Below are 13,647 nucleotides of genomic sequence, written 5' to 3' on the forward strand. Positions count from 1 at the left end.
CTCAACTCATCATGTGTACAGTAGACGTATGTTCTCTGTATACCTCCATCCCACATGATGGAGGTATTGAATCTATTGAACATGTTTTATCCTCATCCGATCTAGATGCGGATCTCAAACTTTTCTTAATGCAATTGACTATATTCACGTTGTACCACAGCTACTTTTCCATCAAAGACAAATGGATTCTCCAACTTAATGGCACTGCCATGGGAAATTCGGCAGCCCCTTGCTATGCGAACATTTATATGAAGCAATTTGAGGAAGCTTACATTTTGAGTCAGACCAGCTGGCAAGAACATGGGCGTCTATACCTACGCTTCATTGATGATATTTTCCTCCTATGGGAGGGTAACGCAGACACTTTGAATGCCTTTTTGGAAACATGGAATCAATTCAATCAAAGAATCCAGTTTACATGGGAACACAATGAAAGCCTTATACATTACCTGGATGTGGAAATCCACAGGAGTCCAGGAGATTGGTCCACTACTGTATATCGGAAACCTACAGATAGAAATTCCACTCTTCATTACAACAGTTTCCACCGCATTGGCCTCAAGAATAATTTACCCTATGCTCAACTTCTACGGATCAAACGCATAGTATCAGATGAGAACGAATACAAGAAACAGATGAAACACACACTTGATAGGTTGAAAGCCAGAGGATACCCTACACCCATACTGGACCTCGCCGTGGCGAGAACTGACAAGAAAAGCAGGCTCGCATTGTTGCAACCCAAGCCAAAAGAACAATCAGATCGGCTAGTTGTAGTATCCAAATATTCCAAGACTTCCAACCGCTTTCAAGCCATCATCCGAAAACATTGGTCCATCCTCACCCTTGAACCAGATTTCAGGGGTTTGTTTATCCAACCGCCAATCTTTGCATTTACAAGAGGCAGAAACCTTAAGGAAATCCTATCTAGACCTAACCTCGATGACACACAGAAGGTATACAAAGGACTGAAACCGTGCTATAATTGTTCTAATTGCAACAACTGTATCACTGGAAATACCATTTGCCACCCTATGAAAGGGCATTCTATCAAACTTAAGGTGAACGCTACCTGCAATTCGAACAATGTTATTTATCTTCTGAAGTGCCCGTGCGGCAAATGCTATGTTGGACACACCGAAAGAAAAATCCGCACTCGGATTTTAGAACATAGAAGCAATATCCGCACCAATTATCTCAAATCTACTGTTGCTTCTCACTTTGTTGAATCCAGACACACAGTTGCTCAACTCAAATTTCAGATTTTGGAACAAGTACCTGTAACTTACAATAACAAGAACACTTTACTCAAACGAGAGAACTTTTGGATCCGTTTTCTTTCCACAATGGCGCCCAACGGGCTGAACGATCGAATTGAATTTTTGTGTTATTTATAGTTACTTCTTGTCACTGTTACTTGCACATTGTTCATTATTGTACATATCTTCCTTTGATGCCCCTTGTTCTTTTGTCCGTTCCAATATGGCGATCTATTATTCACCACGGTGGTCCCTCTATCATGTTTACTAATTTCACTTTTTGAGTCCTTCCTTTATGTCTAGCACCACAATTATAATCATGCTTGAACTCCCATTACCTGCACCATTACCCCGCCGGCAACGCCGCGAGGCACCTTGTTAACCTCTCCATGTAAGTTCGCTGCTGCGCACTTGAACATGTTTATGTTTTTTCACACTCTTATTTGAGTTAGGTAATGTGATTATCACCGCTCTCTGTCACTGTAGGCGATTTACCCAATCTATTGCACGCGCGCACCGCTTTTGGTTACTTCACTATTGTGGAAATTGTCAGGCATCCAGGTGGAATCTTGTGTTATGTTTCACTTAGTTCGTAGTTACCGTCACTCTCTGTCGAGGCACTTTAAATGCGGCTAATGCACGCTTGCATTCGATCGTACTTATTTAACCTCCCACAGATTATTGATTCTGGTTACGTTTGTTTCTTTTTGTAGAGCATTTTCCCTTGAAAAAGGGCTGTTGCCCGAAATGCATTGGGAATCTCCTGTTGAGGATTACAATGATTGGATTATTGAATACGTATTGACACGTTTTTGATTTATAATATCATCATGCATAAGAATATGATTGAATATTCACCACGTGAAGAATAAAAACATTTGGAAATCAAACATTTAGATTTTTGATGAACATGTTTAATGAATAAGACTACGGTCCTCATGCAGTGCATCGGTATGTTCCCCTCCCGGTAGGGGGACCTTCGAATTTTCTAGCCTTTGTGCCCTCACTGTTTGGCCAGACAGTGTCAACCCGATTGCACGCTACAATCCATCACAATCAGTCAAATTTGGTTTACCCACGCTGTGCGAGTTCCCACTAACTCTTGATAATCTCTGCTGATGACAGATAATAATCTAGAAACACGTGTCCAGAGATGGCCAGCACTAATCTGCCCCCAACTGGTGAAACACTCTAAAGACTTTGCAAGTGTACTCGCTTGTCGGACTACATCTATCATGATGCTTAGGGGCGACCCTGCTGGGAGGTGAAGCAGTGTGCTCCCACACCAACTTTCTGCATTGTTAAGAGGGTCGAAACGTCGACTGTTGTTCCTTTTGTGGCAACTTCACGCCAATATTATGTAGATATTGTACATGGTGTTGTATGCCTCTTTCGATTATGGTTGTCATTTCTTCTTGACAATGCTGCTATCTGAATTATAGCTAAAGAGTTTTTTCGAATGTTTGATTTTACTGTCACTTAAACCCTATCACTCCCTTATCCTCATCACTATCACTTCCCGCTTTCCCGCCCGGGGCACTTTATGACCGCAAATGTGATTGATTGTTCTTAATATGTATCCATTACATTTGTTCCCTGAGTAAATTAAAACTCTGTGGATATAAATATCATTTCTTGATTCATTCATTAATGGTTTAAATTACTTTGTGCTCTCACTGGGACCCTTTCCTCCTAGTAACTATATAACCCAGGTCCCAGTGACTCTAGTTGGGTAACCCACTTGTCTATACTCTGCTTTGGATTCTAGCCCAATTATAGTGCCTCTTGCCTCCTCCTGAATCACTGTTCCTGTGCAACAAGATCTGGTCCAACAGGATGACGATGACAATGCTCGTTATTTCTTGCAGCCTCGACTCACTTACTCCTCTAAAGACCTTGCGCCTGATACTAGTGTCCGGTACTGCTCTCACTGCCTATTTGACAATAACCTCCCCACTCACTCTTAGCCTGGACCTGACCTTTCCTCTGGTGGAGAGACCCTCCACCTTTACCCGGAGTTGACAATTCTGTCCCACATCCACCCAAGGTGTGTTGCTTCAGTCCCAAATGTCGCTCCCTTTCCAAACACCAGTTGCACCTATTTCACTTCCTGGTTGACCGTGATCTGTATTCGGTTTTTCTATTTGAGACTTGGTTCCACGATGGGTCCATGCTGAATGTGATTGCGGCGCTACCGCATATCTTTGCACTTCTGGGTATCAACAGACCAGTGAAAACTGGTGGAGCAATTGCCATTGTCTTTAAAAAAAAAACCTCTATAGTTGCAAAATTGAGGCACTCACGGTCCCTAATGGTGAAGCCCTGTTTTTTTCTATTCTGTTCTCCCCTAAATTCACCTTTTCTGGTGCCCTCATTTACCGCTCCCAGGCCATCTAACAACTGGGGTTCACTGCTGACTAAATCACTTCCTCGGGCACTTCTGACTGTTTGATAGATCGGTTGGCACAGCCACTGATAGAAGCAGGCTTGGAAAAGTGGGGGGACCTCTGTGTTACCACTCGGCTTTTAGGTTGGGAATCTTTAGTAAATCTAACTGGGGGGTCCCTCACTAGATTCAAGTATTACCAATTGTCATCATGGTGGGGAAGACAGTGTTGGGGGAAGGAGGAGGAGACCCAGATTCTATATTTCATCGGTAGAGGGAGAGGCTGGAAGCGGGAGGTCGCTTTCTGGTATAACACTCTGGTGGCTGCAAAAGATAGTCTGGACTCTGAAATAATGTGCCTCTGGGGCAATGTTTTAACCGAGAGCCCAGAGGAGATATAGAAAGTTTGGTCTGATGCATTCACTATGTCAAAAATATAATCAAACCAGCCAACTACAGAAGAAATCACCTATTCACAGCATACAGGGTATATTGGACTCCTGCTAAGCTATCCAGGATATCAGCTGGAAGCTATCACTGTCCGAGATGTAACCTTCCGGCAGCTGCTGATCTACACATGTTTATGGATTGCCCAGAAATTACCAGCTACTGGAGGCAGGTGTGTTGCTTTTTGGAGGAGGTTCTATGAACATCAATTACCTGTTGCCCCAGATTGATTTTCTTTGGTCTGCCACAGGGGTACTCGATTAATAATTGCGCCACACAGTTTCTCTTCTATGTGATTGTTATCGCCAGGAGAGAAATATGTAGAGAGTGGAAGTCGAAGGCCCCCCCAAGATTTTCTGACTGCCTAAAGAACATCATGATGATCAGCCAGTCAGACAGAGCGTGTGGTGGAGAGAGTGCCATCAAGGTCTGGTCTGCGTTAAAAGATTGGTCAGAAAAATAACTTAAGTCCAATGATTATGCCAGAGGTTTGTGGTCCGGTCCTCCCTGGTAATGAGGTAATTGGGAGTTGGACAAGGAGACAGCCTACTTCTGGGTGAATTCTGTAGGCCGAGCACACACTCAAGGGGCAGAATCTAAGTCTGTGTGTGCGAAAGGCTCAGAGAGATCCCATTTAGAGCAGATATCTTCTGGTGGCATGTATGAGGACAAAAAAAAAAAAAAAAAAAAAAACCTGTCAGGCACATCTGCAATATGTCAATTTTATGATGTTTGTCCAAACATATTTTCTTCCCCTCCATTGCCTTTCCTTACCTCCTCAATGTTAAGGTAAAAGCATATTGGGGCACATGCATCAATGTAGGCTTTTGCGATTCTTTAATTGCGATTATTAAGGAATTGCAATTAAGGAATTGCAAAAGCCTATGCATGTAGGAATCGCTATAAAATTAGCGATTCCCAAACATTCCTTAATTGTGACTCATACATTGCGAGTCGTAGTTAAGGAATGCCTTCCCATTCATTCCTATGGGCCTACAGGCCCATAGGAATGATTTCTAGGGTGCAAGGATGTCAAAAGGACACCCTGTTGCACCCCTAAACTTGTGATGAGCACACATGTTGCACACAGACATGCTCCAAGGGCATGTTTGTGTGTGTAACCTACAACTTTGAAAAATGCACTTCAGTACATTTTTCAAAGTTTTTTCAAATTACCATCAAGTTCAAATTGATGGTAATTTGCGACCCCTATTAGCGAAATCGCTATTCGCGATTTCATCATGCATTGCATTTAAGGAATCTCAATTTGCAATTCCTTAAGTGCAATCGTAATTTTAAATTTCGAGAGCCTTACAGTTTGATGCATCGCAGAAGCCCTTTTTGCGGGCGCAAGTGGCCGATTTTGCGAATCGCACCGCTTGCAACGTGCAAAAAAGGTTGATGCATGTGCCTGGTAGTGATGTCAATATAATCTAACAACAGTCATGTCCTAAATATGTTTTACTAAAATATTGCTCTCTTGAAGTTAACAATGAAAAATCTAAATCCAATAAAGCAATAGTTTTGTTAGTAAAATTGAGATCATGATCCATCTATGGCAGACTATATTTTTGCTTTTCATATTCTGATATACAGCCCTCCTCATTAAGTGCTCGCAATCAAAAAATCTGCTTCTTCCGAAGTGCTGTTTTTCCCATCAAAATGTGATGCAACCTTCATTTTCCACCCAGTCATGTGAGGAATAATTAAGGGGGTCAGTTTTGTTAATAGCTGCGTGCCACCATAGGATAGACTAAGTGCCGCTACAAAATGTAAGTAGGATCTACAGTGCTGGGTTATTGCGTGCTGCAACATTTAACCTTGTGCAGATTTTTAAAAGAAGCACAGGAAATAGTTTTTCGAATTGTTTTACTGAATTATAATGTGATCGGTAGCATAGTTATGTTTATTTTAATGTTGATTTAGATTATATTTGCCATTGACTTTGTGCTTTTGTGTACAGATAATATTTAATTGTATTTATTTCTCTCTAGCATGGACATATCTTAACAAATGGTCAGGTTTCTTGGAACTCTTCTATGAACTCGACTAAAACATTTGACTGCTTCGTACCTTTTGCAGTGTGCGTAATCTCAAAATATCCCTATTATAATGCACTTAAGGACTGCCTTTCTTGGTAAGATTTACCTTATTGTGTGACTGCCATTGTTGTTTTTTGTAACTATGCAGCTTATAGTGATGGGTTAATAATTCAGTTGTTGATGTGTAATACTATTGCACTCCTTTTTGTTAACGAATTGCTCACTCAGGGGCGGCTCTAGGCTCATGGCGGCCCTGGGCAGGGAGCGTAGGTAGGGGGCCCCGGAAGAGGGGGTCCGGGACCGGGCGGCCCTCGGCCCTTGTGCATTGCACCTGTTGCACTGTTGATAGTGACTCCCTGGTGCGCGCTGTTCCCATGCACAAGCAGCGTGTCGGCATTCTGCACTGGGAATCCCTGCACTGCCCATGACAACAAAACCTTGGGGAAAAGTTATAGCAGAGTTCCCCAAGTGGGGAGAGGATGTGATCCCTCAGCTATACTGCCGACTTTGGTGCTGGTAACTAGGTTTCGAGCCTCTGGTCGCGTCTATATCCTGTGATTCTGAGCATATCACTTAAGGGAGTAGGGACCCAGGCAGTTTCATTTTCAAAGCACCGGCACAAATTGGTGGCGGCCCCTGGGGTTTGGCGGCCCTGTGCAGGTGCACAGTTTGCACATGCCTTGGGCCACCCATGCGGCCACCCCTGGCCCACTACTGTTGAGTAGTTGTCATTATGAACTAAGATGTTTATGTGAGAGAGAGAGAAAGGCTACTCGTCTGGTAGGGATCTTCAGTAGATTATAACCATTTATAGAGGGTCCTGCCTCGTCCATCCTCTACCAGCCTAGCAACTCGTCAACCACCTTAGTTCACACACATGTCTCTACTGTTACCATGCAAAAATTGTTATATTGTATTCAGGACACAGAGCTGACCTTTACTCTACAGATTCATTAACTCAAGACAACAGTTTCCCATAACTGTACCCATCTTCTAGAATGTTGCTTTTAATTAGATTTAAAGTAAGAGGCGGTAAATTGCTGTGTATTTTTTAAATGTTTTAAAATGTTTCCTGACCACTTTCTCCGTATTTTGTGAGTAAAGTGAGACTAGGCAAATGTTGGCTGTTTTGGTATGGTACGTAATGAAAAATTCAAAAGGTTAAAGCATAAATGCCACTTTAGGTTCTGACTAGTATTTGGCAGTCACAGTGACTTATAATTACCAATCTGTTTGACATAGTCGAACAGTCGATAGAACAGTCAGACATCTTAACGGCATAGCACATACAATTGGGGGTAGTGATTCATTTGGTAACTTGAAGACTACATGGTAGTTTGTTTCCCTCGTGTTATGTTTAAGTGTTGTCAATATGTTCAAAGGCAGCTAACTGCTGAAGGTAGCCAAGCATGGCCTTGAACTCACTTAAAACGCCAAATGCTTCAGAGCCCAGTTAAGGTGCTTGCTGCCAGGTTTAGGTATTCTGCTTCCTGCCAAGAAGTCTCAAGATGCAGGTGGCTGCCAAGCTTTTTTTTTTACACACGATTGCATGTGCCCTTCTTAATGCAGTAACTGTTGCTTCATCAAACATACTACCTGTTCCTATATGTATCCACTGATGGATTTGTGGATTATGAATTTGGTTCTCATGAAAAGCTGATTATTGATCATCTCCTTTATTACATTTTGATGATTTTGATACTTGGAGAAGTTAACTCTCCATTGTGCCCTTCTTCATAATCTCAGGCCTGGAAAGGCAAACCTGATCAACTTCATGTTTAACCTTAAACAGTATGGAGGCAAATCCCTCAACACCTTGAACTCTCAGCCCTGAAATAATCTTAAGCCATGGCCGAAAACAGTTTTATCCTGCCAAACCTCTATTGTGCTCTAAAACAACTTTTTAAAATATCTTCAACCTATTTTGGGTCAACACTTTGACCACCCTTACCTCCTCTCTGCAAGGAGTGGACCTCCAATATCAGACCCTTTGGACCATGCACATATTGCTAATAGAATGATAGTCCTGGTTGTGCCTTGTTTGCCTGCTCTATAATTAGGGATTTATGGGGGAACCTTTTTGTAATTTAAACTTCTAATTTCTTTGAAGGTGCCGCAGTCTGGCAATTTGGTGTTCTATAAAACAAAAATAAACGAATTATTTTAATGGCCATATTAGACATAACTGAAGGTCTGTAGTTTCAATAAAAATAACAGTTTGTTAGATTTATTAGTGTTTTTAATTTTTTTATTTAACAAATCTCTGAACTGTAAGTCTGTCAATATAGAGTACAAATGCCAAATCGTGACTGAAGGTCTCAAACATTTAACGAATAGAAATAACTCACGAAAAGGGTTTGTTCCAGTGATAAAAGCAAGAGCAAGACATGTCTATAGTGCTCAATGAATTTGAGCTGCAATGGTTTGCATTACCATGTTAATATTGGTCAACTCCTTGATATTTAAATGATCAACCCCTGGACGATGGAAAGGTGAGTCAGCTCCATGGGGTTCAACAGTAATTAACAGAGTATCTCTGCATCAGGGCCTTTTATATGAATTCATTTTTATCTCTTTTTATTATTATTTTATTTTGTGCAAAAAAGAATGAAAAGAGGTATGTAGCAATAGAAATTAAGTTAATGTTTCTAAGATACATCACATCACTAGTAGGTGACATCTTGACAGCCAGAGAGGGCCAGCTCTATAACAAATGGTCTGTACATCAAGGATTTAGTCTAGGAATAATATAAATGGTTCTTTTCTTAAATATTGCTTACAATAAATGTCTAAAAGTAATTAATGTAATGTTTCTGTTTATCTGTCATTTCAATTATTGTTCAGCTTATTGGTACAACTGAGACCTTGCAAAGATTTTGACATTGAAGGCCGAATAAAAGAATTTGCTGCAAAATTAGCTTTAGTACCAAGCCCACCTCCAGGACCACTTCATTTGGTAAATACGTACTTTGCTTATTTTTTACATTTGCATGCTATTATTTAAACAGACTACTTATCTCTCTTTATGGTATTTTGGCTCAAAGAGTAATAAGAAAATCTCCTTCGGTTTCCAGGCTTGTGTAAATCTGTAGTTGAATATCCGCTTCTTTTTTCTACTTCTCAGTCTGCTTTTCGTTTACACATCTTTTTTTTTTCACAACTGATTTTATTGATTGATTAGGCAAAGCATAAATACAGTTCTCCACAATCAGGAGGGTACTGTCAAGTAGTAAGACACGTCTCAATATACTCACAAACCTAATCAATTGAAAGAAACACCCCTCCCGTCCCTCCCCCACTACTCCAGCTACCCAACATCCCAACTACCCACCCCTTATCCCACCCTAACCCGATGCACGTGATCGCAATAAGCCTCAGCATTCGAATATATTACAACAGTCGTTGAGTGCCTCCTTAGGCCTGAAAGTCCTCCATCGTGGGTAACCCATCATCCGGGTCTGCTGGAGGCTCTAGAGTCAAACCCCTGTAATCCGCCCACCGTTTCCAGATCTTATAATGTTTCCGGGGGCATCCCTTGACCTCAAACACAGGTCGCTCCAACCCCATGAAGTAGTCGAGGCCCGCCTTCCAGGCACCCAGTGGAGGAGCCCGCTCACCCTTCCATGCCTTTGCCAGGTCCCGCTTAGCGACCACCAGACCCAACAGCATAAGATGACGCTTGTAGATGTTCCCACCCACATTCTCCAAGACATGTAGAAGTTCCAGCCGGGGAGTGCGGGGGAGATCCCATCCCAGTACCTCCGACAAACAGCTCCAAACACCATTCCAGAACCGAATCAGACCAACACAAGACCACACCGTATGCATCAGCGTACCTCTCTCAGTCCCACAGCGCAGGCACTCCGGGGACGCAATCAGGCCCGCCTTCCACAATCTCTCCCGGGTATAGTACGCCCTGTGCAGATATTTAAACTGTATTAAGCGGAGTCGCACTGCAATAGCAGCCCCACGCCGGGACTCCAAAGCCTCCCTCCAGTCGTCCTCGTCCCAGGGGCCAACGTCCTTTTCCCAGGTTTCTTTCAACGGAAGCAAAGAAGAGGAGCAGTGAGTGACTAGCGTTTGATAGATTCGAGACACCTTTTTGTCCCCAAGGTCCCCCATGAAATTTTTTGCTTCTACTGGACTAAACTCTGGTAGTTGTTCCAAGCCAATCAAGCTAGGTGCAAGCGCGTGGAGAAATTGTAAATACTTGAAGAATTGGGTCTTGGGCATATGGAATTCAGTGCTAAGTTCTTGGAAAGACTTGAGAGTAACCCCGGTCAGAACGTGTCCGAGTGAAGAAATTCCAATCGAATCCCAGCCACCACACCCTGTCAGCGAGGCCAGTGCGGGGAGCTGTCAGTTCTTCAACAGTGGGGTCTCCGCTGTCAGTCTACCCCACCAGCCCATACGACGCAGTACTTGTCGCCAAATCACGAAGACCACCTGAGTGGCACGTGGCAGCTCCCTCCGTTGCCTAGCCGAATACAGTAGCGTGTGCAGCGTGGTGTCTCCCATCAACGAGCGTTCGAGGTCGTATGCAGGGTCTCCTCTATCTCCATACCACCATTCATTGAGAACCAAGAGGTGGGAGGCCTGATAATAGGACAGGAGATCTGATGTGGCCAGACCCCCACAATACGTGGACAGGAAACATGTCCGTAACGCCACCCTGGCGGCGCCCCCAGCCCACAGGAAGCGGCCCAACACTGAGTTGACCCGACGAAACCACTGGGGTTCAATCCGATGTGGGTGATTCTGCAGTTGGTATAGCAGGCGCGGGAGTGCGACCATTTTGAAGATCGCAGACCTACCAAATATAGTGAGGGGCATTCGGGACCACGTCTTGATGTCTGCTTGGACCTTCTCCCACACCGGCAACACGTTGCGCTCCCATGCGATGTCAGCGGACTCGAACAGGAAGACTCCCAGGTATTTCAGTCCCCCGACCGCTACCTGCAAGGCCGATGCCCTGGGGTACACACTTGCCCCTCCGCCCAGCACCCAAAGGGTTGACTTACGCGTGTTGAGAAAAAGTCCTGACACCTCACCAAATACGCGCATAATCTCCAAGATTCGGGGGCCTGACCGGTTAAGGTCTGTAAGGAAGAAGAGGACATCATCCGCATAGAGCGCGATTCTATCGGAGAGTCCCTCACCCCACACAAAGCCGCGAAGCTGCGCGTCGATGCGCACCCAAGAAGCCAGAGGTTCCATGGCCAGCGCAAAGAGGTAAGGGGACAGTGGGCATCCCTGCGAGGTCCCCCGGCCAACTGAAAATTTCTCTGTGATCGCCCCGGACACCCGCACGGACACAGTTATATCTGTGTATAGCAGTTTGACATATGAGATAAACACCGGGCCCAGGTTGAGGCGAGGTAGGAGAGCAAACAGGTATGTCCAACTGTCCGAGTCAAATGCCCTGTCTATGTCCGCTAACAATAAGGCCGCCCGCTCCCCAGTGGCCCCCATAGCGTTGATAGCCGTCTGCGCTCGTCTGATGTTGTGTTGTGTCGCCCTATCCCGGCATGAAGCCCGCCTGGTCCGGGTGGACCAGGTCAGCCACATATGGGAGGAGGCGATTTGCCAACGCCTTTGCCAGCAATTTAGCTTCGATGTTAAGCAGGGATATGGGGCGATATGATTCATGTCGGTCTGGGGGCCAACCCGGCTTCTGAAAAAACTACAACTTCGGCGTGTGCCAGTCAGCCGGCAAGCTACCCCGTTCCCGCGCCGCCTCCAGCGCCGTCCTATAATGAGACCCCAATTGGAGATGGAATTTCTTATAAAATTCGCAAGGAAAGCCACTCGGTCCGGGCGCCTTCCCTGTGTTGAGCTGCCCTAAAGCATCTCCCAGCTCCTCCGCTGTAAGGGGGAGGTCCAGGGATTTCCTTACCTCATCTGAAACTGCCCGGGGGGGGGCAGGTCTGCAATTAATTTGTCGATCGCATCCGCAGGGAGATAGTCCCGTTGAGCATATTGTTCCGCATAATAGTGGGCAAAGCTCGCCACCAGAGCTGCTGGATCTGTTATAGCAACTCCTTCCCCATCAGTGAGGCCCGGCAATGCAACTGGTTGCATGGCGTGTTGACATACTCTATGGAGCATAGTACAGGACTTATCTCCCCACTGATATATCCTGCTCCGCGTGGCCAGCCATGCTTGTCGAGCCTCGTCAAGTAAGACAGATGCGTAGGACTGTTGCGCCTGCAGGAGCAGCTGCACCGCCACCTCGTCTCCCCTTCTCTGGCACCGTTGTTCTAGCAGCTCTACCTGCGCCGCGGCCGCGACAATGGCCTCTCGGCGTCGACGACGGGCAGCAGTGCACCACGCTATGTCTATGCCCCTCAGCGTAGGCTTCAAGGCCTCCCAGACCGCCACTACGTCTATATCCTCAACTAGATTTTCCTGCCAGAAGTGGGCGATCGCACCTCGCATGTGCTGAATATAGTCTGCCTGCTGAAGGTGCCACGAGGACATCCTCCATCGGAACGGTTGACGTTTTCTATGCAACTCAATCCGTACAGCAACAGGGGAGTGGTCGGACAGTCCTCTAGGTAGAATCCCGGCCTCCCTCACCCTATCAAGGAATGCCCCTGGCATAAACACATAATCCAGTCGTGAAAAGGAGCCATGCATGGCAGAAACATAGGTATACTCTCGCACTGTGGCATGCATGTGTCTCCAAACATCCACCCAGCCCAACCCTTCCACCATCGCTCTGTCGGGTAGGGGCAGCAGCCGCCATCGTCCCCTGCAGCCTCCTGCCGTCCATGCACACATCCATAACATTGTTCCAGTCGCCTCCTAACACAGCCAGGGATTCCGGGATGTCCGCCCACACTTCAAGTAGCCTCTCAGCCAAGGACCACTGTAATGGGGGAGGGGCATACACACTCCCAAACACCACCGGTTCAGCACCAACCATGCCCTTGATAAAAACGTAACGGCCCTGTGGGTCAATCCAATGTCGCTCATGAATGTAGGCCAGCCTGCGGTGAACCAGAATAGCTACTCCCCTCGAACCCCTGGAAAACCCGGCATGATATACCTGTTGGTAACCAAATCTCTGCAGGCTAAGCACCTTTGTTCCCATCATGTGCGTTTCTTGCAGCAGCAATACATCGGCAGCTTCCCTTTTACCCCATCGCAAGATCGCCCCCCTCTTAATTTTGTCCAACATCCCCCTGACATTCCAGCTCAGTACTCACATGGACTCTCTAGGGAGTCCCGGAATTGGTGTAACAACCATAGTCAAAGTGGAAAGGACTCTGAGGACCCCAGCACCTGGTCCAGGCACACAGTGCAACTAATTGCAAGGCATTAGGAATCACGTGCAAACCCCTCTGACCACCCCAGGCCCCCCCCATACACCCCCCCAACACTGCCCCCCAACTTCCCAACACCTGTCTCCCGCCCCCCACCCCTATACCTCATGGAACTCTGAAGTATCTGTCGCGTTATGGGGAACCTCGGGCCCAAAACAGAGCGCCCAAAGCCAACCATGCCAATG

General features: G+C 45.6%; 1 protein-coding gene across 1 annotated transcript in view; it reads left to right on the forward strand.

The window, feature by feature from the left end:
• The window catches only part of DENND3 (DENN domain containing 3), a 566,116-nt gene that overhangs the window by 176,634 nt on the left and 375,835 nt on the right, over positions 1-13,647 (forward strand). Inside the window, exons 4-5 of the mRNA XM_086966276.1 lie at positions 6,087-6,229; positions 8,979-9,090. Of these exons, the coding sequence (XP_086822402.1) occupies positions 6,087-6,229; positions 8,979-9,090 (255 nt within the window). The remainder of the gene's footprint in view (positions 1-6,086; positions 6,230-8,978; positions 9,091-13,647) is intronic.

This window comes from Lissotriton vulgaris, chromosome 4_1 (assembly GCF_964263255.1).
Source record: "Lissotriton vulgaris chromosome 4_1, aLisVul1.2, whole genome shotgun sequence".
Taxonomy (NCBI): domain Eukaryota; kingdom Metazoa; phylum Chordata; class Amphibia; order Caudata; family Salamandridae; genus Lissotriton; species Lissotriton vulgaris.